The 8,178-nt window shown below is 33.9% G+C and overlaps 1 protein-coding gene across 1 annotated transcript; it reads left to right on the top strand.

The window, feature by feature from the left end:
- The first annotated feature begins 7,230 nt into the window (after positions 1 to 7,230).
- LOC119538771 (nuclear nucleic acid-binding protein C1D-like) lies at positions 7,231 to 7,614 on the top strand. Its single transcript, XM_037841934.1, has one exon. The coding sequence runs from the start codon at positions 7,231 to 7,233 to the stop codon at positions 7,612 to 7,614; it is 384 nt and encodes a 127-aa protein (XP_037697862.1).
- The last annotated feature ends 564 nt before the right edge of the window (positions 7,615 to 8,178 follow it).

Raw genomic sequence — 8,178 nt, 5'->3', positions numbered from 1 at the left:
ATTTTTGGTGTTTTGCATTCTGGCAGCATTAGCAAACTAGAACACAACCCCAAGCATATCTATGCACAAGAACCCAAGACTGCAAAGACCCATGGAGGAACACAAGCCACTGAGGAGTGCTGCACACCAAAGGGCCTCTGGTGGGTGGGGGGATGAAAAAAAGAGAGACCATTCTAGAAATTCTCACAAAGGGGGCTCACAATCCAGCTTCTGATGGCTGGACCACCTAAATGCAATAGGGACATTCTAGATTGACCCGTCTTTCTGGATTGATCCAATCTGACTCCCCAGGACAGGATACACTAATGGGGAAAAAAAAAAAAAAAAAAAAAGCCACACAGAGTTAAAAAAGGAGAGGTGGGGCTTAAACTGAACTGCTACTGTAAGACAGGAACTTCCCAGAACACAAAAGCATAAGGAAAGTGGGGTACTGAGTAAGGGAGAGAATTTAAACAAATCATAGGAGCTTGGGAGAAAATTCTGCCCAAAAACAAACAGAAAAGTTCAAGGTTTCTGGAGAAGGAACAGGGGAAAGGAAGCTCTCTCCTAGAGGTGAAACAATTGCACAAAAAGTACAATTTTTAAAATTGTACCTCACATCCAGGGCAAGAATCAGATGAATAAGAGCTGAGAAAATCTGATCAGTTAAACACAGGCTATTCTAAAGGTCTCAAATAAGTGCTCCAAGTGTCAACGAAGAGCTTTAATACAAAGCCAATAAATAATAAAACTCTAGACAAGAGGGAGAGACTGACCTTCAGAGTTAACTCATCAAGATAATCAGAGGCCTAGACATGGGAAAAAAATTACAAGCCATACTAAGAAACAGGAAAATATGCCTCAGTCAAGGAAAAAAAATTAAATTGAGGGTACAGCTTAGTCAAGGAAATAAAACTTCAGAGAAGACACAGAATTTGGAAGAACTAATCCAAGAAGATCAAAGAAATCTCCTAAATCAATTCAAGGAGATGAAGGAAAATATGCATAAAGAGATAAAAGATATTAAGAAGACAATGTGTGAGCATAAAGAAGACTTTGAAAGTATAAAAAGAAACATAACAGAAATTATGGAGATGAAAGTCACAATAGTAGATATTAAAAATACACTGGGGGCATATAACAGCAGATATGAAAAGGCAGAGTATGAATCAGTGACCTAAAAGACAGGACAATTGAAATCACACAGAAGAACAGAGAAAAGAATAGGAAAAATTGAGCAGTGTCTCAGGGATTTGTGTGACAACATGAAGTTCAGAAACATACATGTCATGGGTGTTCCAGGAAGAGATGGGAAAATAAAATGTCAGAAAGAATATTTGAGGAAATATTTCCAAAAACTTCCCCATTGTTATGCAAGACAAATATACATGTCCAAGAAGTGCAACATACTCCAAACAGAATAAATCTTAATAGGCATACTCTGAGACACATATTCATCAGTAAGTCAAAAGCCAAAGGTAAAGAGAGAATTCTGAAAGCAGTTAAGAGAAAAGTGATTCTTCACATACAAGGGATGCTCAATAAGACAAAATGCCAATTTCTATTAGAAATCATGGAGGTGAGAGGGCAGTGATATAATATATTTAAAGTACCAAAAGAGAAAAACGGCCAGGCAAAAATTCTTTATCTGGCAAAACTGTCCTTCAAAAATGAGGGAGAGTTGGCAATGTTCACTGAGAGAGTTCCTCAAGAAAAACCTGCTCTACAAGAATTACTAAAGGGATTTCTGCAGGTTGAAAGGAAAAGACAGGAAAGAGTGTCTTGGAGTAGTGTTAAGAAATGAAGGTTATCTCTAACGGTAACTTAAAAGGTAAATGCAAAACTCAGTTTTACTATATCCTCAACATACAACTCTACCCTTTAATTCCTATGAGTCAGAATACAATTGAACAAGAAAAAGACATATTTCCTGATAACAGATATACAAAATATTAAGTGGTAGAATTGGACAAAAGCAACACAAAGTGAGGCAACAGAAGGATATGGGATCAGAGAATATATGTGCTACTGAAGATAAGCTGACATCTTTTCAAAGTAGGACGTTATAGATATAGATTTATAATATAATCCCCAAGGTAACCACAAAGAAAATATTTTAAAAACATAAAGAAAAACAAATGAGAAAGGGATCAGTCAAATACATCACAAAAGATAAACTATACAGAAAAAGAGACAAAAAAAAAAAAGACATGACATAAAAACCAAAGGACAAAATGGCTGAAGTAAGTACTGCATTTACAGTAAAGTAATAACACTGAGTTAAATTCCCCTGTCGAAAGACACAGGTTGGCAGAATGGACCAAAAAAGCATCATCTAACTATATGTTGTTTACAAGACACTCACCTTGGACTCGAAGACACAAATAGGTTGAAAGTAAAAGATTGGAAAAAGGTATTTCATGCCAAAAATAAACAAAAGAGCTGGCATACATATACTAATATTGGACAAAATAGACTTTAAGTCAAAGCAGTTATAAGAGACAAAAAGGACATTATGTATTAATAGAAGGGACAATTTACCAAGAAGAAATGACAATTATAAATATTTAGGCACCTAACCATGATGCCCAAAAATACATAAGGCTAACCCTGGAAAACTGAAGGGAGAAATAGATACCTCTACAATAATATTTGGAGACTTCAATACACTACTATCATCAATAGATAGATCATCTAGATAGAAGATCAATAAGGAAACAGAGACCTTGAATAATATGATAAATGAACTAGACCTAACAGACATATGCAGAACATTGCATCCCAGAACAGGAGGATATATATTCTCCTCAGGTGTGCACAGATCATTCTCTAGGAAAGACCACATGATTTATTACAAAATGAATCTCAATAAATTTTAAAAGATTTAAATTATACAAAGAATCTTCTCTGACCATAATAGAATGAAGCTTGAAATCAATAACAGGTGGAGAACTGGAAAATCCACAAATATATGGACATTAACACACTTTTAAACAATTGGTGTTTCAAAGTAGAAATTGCAAGAGAAATCAGTAAATACCTTGAGACAAAAGAAAATGAGAACATTATATGTAAAAACTTATGGGATGCAGCAAAGGCAGTGCTGAGAGGGAAATTTATAGCCCTAAACACTTACACTAAAAAAGAAGAAAGGTCTAAAATCAAGACCTAACTATACACAGGAGGAACTAGAAAAAGAAAAGCAAACTAATCTCAAAGCCAGCAGAAGGAGGGAAATAACAAAGACTAGAGCAGAAAAGAAAAGAAATTAAGTGTAAAAAAAATAATATAGAGAATTAACAAAACAAATGTTGGTTCTTTGAAAAGATCAATAAAATTGACAAACTTTATCTAGACTGACAAAGAAAAAAAAGAGAGGAGATGCAAATAAATAAGATCAGAAAGGAGAGGGGGGACATTATCTTTGACCCTACAGAAATAAGATCATAAGAGGCTACTATGAATAACTGCATGCCAACAAATTAGACAACCTAAATGAAATGGACAAATTTGATGAAGCACGCAGACAACACTGATTCTAGAAGAAACAGAATACCTCAACAGACCAATTACAAGTAAAGAGATAGAATCAGTCTTCAAAACTTCCCAAAAAAGAAAAGCCTAGGACCAAATCACTTCACAGGTGAATTCTACCAATCATTTCAAGAAGAATGAATAGCAACCCTGCTGAAACTCTTCCAAAAAATAGAAGAGGGGTCACTACCTAATTTATTCTATGAGGCCAACGTCACCCTCATATCAAAGCCAGATAAAGATCCTACCAGAAAATTACAAACCAATTTCTCTCATGAATATAGATTCAAAAATTCTCAACAAAATAGTGGCAAATTGAATCAAACAGCAAATTAAAAAAATACATATATACACCAAGATCAATTGGGTTTTATCCGAGGTACGTATGGGGGGCTCAACATAAGCAAGTAAATTAATATAACACATGACATTAACAAAACAAAGGGAAAAAAACTACACATGATCATTTCGATTGATGCCGAAAATGTATTTGACAAAACCCAGCATCCTTTGTTGATGAAAACTCTTAGAGAAATAAGAATAGAAAGAAACTTCTTCAATATCATAAAGTGTATATGTGAAAAAATCACAGCTAACATACTTAATCATGAAAGATTGAAAGCTTTCCTGCTAAGATCTCGAACAAGACAAGGATGCCCACTGTCACTACTGTTATTCAACATTGTCCTGGAAGGTCTTGCCAGAGCAGTTTGGTAAGAAAAAAGAAATAAAAGCCATCCAAATAGGAAAGGAAGATGTAAAACTTTCATTGTTTGCTAGGACCTGATCCTATATACAGAGAGTCCCTAAAAATTTACAACAAAGCTACTAGAGGTAATAAATGTATTCAGCCAAGTGATAGGGTATAAGATCAACACACAAAAATCATAAGTGTTTCTATATTCTAGTAATGAGCAATCTGAGGAGGAAATCAAGAAAACATTCCATTTACAAAAGCAACTAAAAGAATCAATTCTATAGGAATAAATTTAACCAAGGATGTAAAGGGCTGCTACACAGAAAACTACAAAATATTGCTTAAAAAAAATCAAAGAAGACATAAATAAATGGAAGGACTTTCCATGTTCATGGATTGGAAGACTAAACATCAATATGATGTCAATTCTACCCAAAATGATGTACAGATTCAATGCAATCCAAATCAATATAGATCTTCTCATCTATGACCAACTGATTTTTGACCAGGCTGCCAAGTTCCTCAATTGGAAAAGAGTAGACTCTTCAATAAATGGTGCTGGGAGAATTGGATATCCATATGCAAAAGAAGGAAAGAAGACCCCTATTTCACACCATATACAGAAATTAACTCAAAATGGAGCAAAGACCTAAATATAATAACTAGGACTACAAAAGTACTAGAACAAAATGTAGAGAAGCATCTTCAGGACCTTATGTTAGGCAACGGTTTCTTAGATTTACATCCAAAGCACAAGGAATGAAAGAAAAAGTAGATACATGGGCCCTCCTCAAAATAAAAACAAACAAACAAAGAAACAAACTTCTGTGCATCAAAGCACTTTGTTACAAAAGTGAAAAGACCACCTACTAAATGGGAGAAAATTTTTGGAAACCACATATCCGATAAGGATTTGATATCCAGTATATATAAAGAAATCCTACAACTCAACAATAGAAAGAAAAACAACACAATTTTAAAATGGCAAAATACTTGAATAGGCAGTTCTCCAAAGAGGATATACAAATGGTTAAAAACAAAACAAAACAAAACAAACAAACAAAAAAAAACAAAAAACATGAAAAGATGTTCAACAACACTAATTATTAGGGAAATGCACATCAAAACCATAATGAATCATTTCAGACCCATTAGAATGGCTACAGTCAAAAAACCTGAAAACTGCAAGACCTGGGGAGGATGTAGAGAAATAGGAACACTCATTCGCTGTTGGTGGGAATGTAAAATGGTGCAGCTGCTATGGAAGATAATTTTGCAGGTCCTCAGTAAGCTAAGTATAGAATTAACTATATGACTCAGTAATCCTGCTACTAGGTATATACCCAGAAGAACTGAAAGCAAGGATTTGAACAGATATTTGCACAGTCATGTTCATAGCATCATTATTCACAATTCCCGAAGATGGAAGCAACCCAACTGTCCATCCACTGATGAATGAATAAACAAAATGTGTTAAATACAAACAATGGAATATTATTCAGTTATAAGAAGGAATGAAGTCCTGATGCATATGAAAACATGGAAGAAGCTTGAGAACATTTTGCTGAGTGAAATTAGTCAGACACTAAAGGGCAAATATTGTATGATCTCACCGATCTGAACTAATTATAATAAGCCAACTTCTAGAGTTATAATCTACAATATAGGTTACCAGGGGATAGAACGAAGTTAGAGAATGGGGAATTGATGGTTAATTTGTACAGAATTGCTATTTAAATTTATTGTAAATGTTTGGAGATGTATAGTGGTGATGATAGTACATTATTATGAGTGTAATTAATAGCAGTGGATTTTATGTGAATATAGTTGAAAGGGAAAATTTTAGATCTTATATGATACTAGAATAAAAATTAAAAGATAACACATAGGACTACATAACACACTGAACTTGATTGAAAGAAATTAGGCTAGGCAAAATGAATTTGTGATGTTAGAAATCTAGATAATGGTTTACTTTGGACTATAACTCACAAAGACAATGGGACTTTAAATAGACTTTAATTCTGTGGACCTAAAATAGTCTAGATTTTAAATTTCAATGTTATGTAAATATTATTGTTTTGCATTTTAATTATCCCTGGAATTGAGACAATAGGTGGGGCTTATAATAAAATGCAGACCTAATATCTTTGCCGTTCCATTATTGACACGCCATTACAATTTATTTTATTTCATTGCAAAATCTTAGGCTTTATTGGACAGTCTGAGTGACTTTGCATTTGGATTTATTAATGTTCTGAATTGACACATTTCTGACTCTGGGGCAAAACCAACTCTATTTACCAGAGTTCCAGGAAGGTCCATAAAGAAGCAGTGATATTTGATTTATTCCCTCCTGACCCTTGGTATAGACACACCTTTGGTTGAACCGGTGTGTTAGGAGTGCAAAAACTGAGGAATATTAGGGAAAGAATGGCTCTTTCCTTGTTCTGTTTTTCACGAGGAAAAAAAAAAATTCTTAATTATTCCTGGATATATACTATTCCTCTTTCACCCGTTCCATTGATATGGACCATGTTATCTGATTGTTGAGTTGGGAAGAAAGACTGAGGATCCTGGGGGCAATAATCCCTTTCTCCCTCTTTTTTTTTGAGAGCCAGATGTCTGCAAAACAAAATATTCTTTTTGACCCCTACCTGCCAGATGCTTAACAGAGGCAGAGATTTCTTCATAGAGAGACTAATATAATTTGGACCCATGAGGATAAATCTAGTGTTAGGGATTTAGAAAGCTCATGTCAAACAACAAATCCCTGTCTCTAAGTCCAATTTTTATCATTAATAAATGTGAAATTTGCATCTTTGTTTGCTTTAATTCTTTGTCATATTTGGTTTTCAACTAAAGGGAGGAACCAACATATCATTTAGGAACACCTTCAAACTCTGACCCTAATAACTATTTTCTGAGAGATTCAGATGTGTTTCATCCATTAAAAAATGAAGGTACAGATCCGACAGCTTTCCAGGAGACAGGCGTCTAAGGCTAGTGAGTTGGTCATAATGGCAGGTGAAGAAATAAATGAAGATTATCCAGTAGAAATTCATGAGTATTTATCAACATTCGAGAATTCCACTGGTGCTGTGGATGAGATGCTCAAAACCATGATGTCTGTTTCTAGAAATGAGTTGTTGCAGAAGTTGGACCCACTTGAACAAGCAAAAGTGGATTTAGTTTCTGCGTACACATTAAATTCAATGTTTTGGGTTTATTTGGCAACTCAAGGAGTTAATCCTAAGGAACATCCAGTAAAGCAGGAATTGGAAAGAATCAGAGTGTACATGAACAGAGTCAAAGAAATAACAGACAAGAAAAACGCTGGCAAGCTAGACAGAGGTGCAGCTTCAAGATTTGTAAAAAAATGCCCTTTGGGAACCAAAACCTAAAAATGCATCAAAAGTTGCCAGTAAAGGGAAAAGTAAAAATTAATTTTTGATTTTGAAGTACATATATTCAAAAAGTACTTTTTGTTGTTTTCCACAAAATAGAGGATAACTGTGTGTCAATGCAATGTTTAAATGTATTCCTTTTTGAATTCATATATAAAGTTCACACTAGAAATTTCTTTAATGCTGAATGCATTTTTCCAGAAAGATTAAGTTATCTTTATTGATTTTCCTATAGAGAGCTATGAGGGTTTTAACATTATGGTATATTTTATATTCATAATTTACTGTCTTTTTTTTGATGAAACTCCTGTTTCCTTATATAGGCCATTCTTTCATGTACCGTTTTATAAACAACTATGAAATTTAAGTTTAATGTTCTTTGTAAACATTTTGTACTATTTTAAATGAATAATGATCTTATGAAATATGTCATCTGAAGACTGAAGTTATAAGTACATCTGTTTTCACTATATAATATTAAGAAATAATGAAATAACTTAAATGTCCTTTTTTTTCTTGTGGTTATTTCATCACGTTTTCATGATTTTAGAAATTATTGCT

This window comes from Choloepus didactylus, chromosome 6, assembly GCF_015220235.1.
Source record: "Choloepus didactylus isolate mChoDid1 chromosome 6, mChoDid1.pri, whole genome shotgun sequence".
NCBI lineage: Eukaryota > Metazoa > Chordata > Mammalia > Pilosa > Megalonychidae > Choloepus > Choloepus didactylus.
The sequence above is the reverse complement of the archived record's forward strand: the minus strand, read 5'-3'. Positions and strand labels throughout refer to the sequence as shown.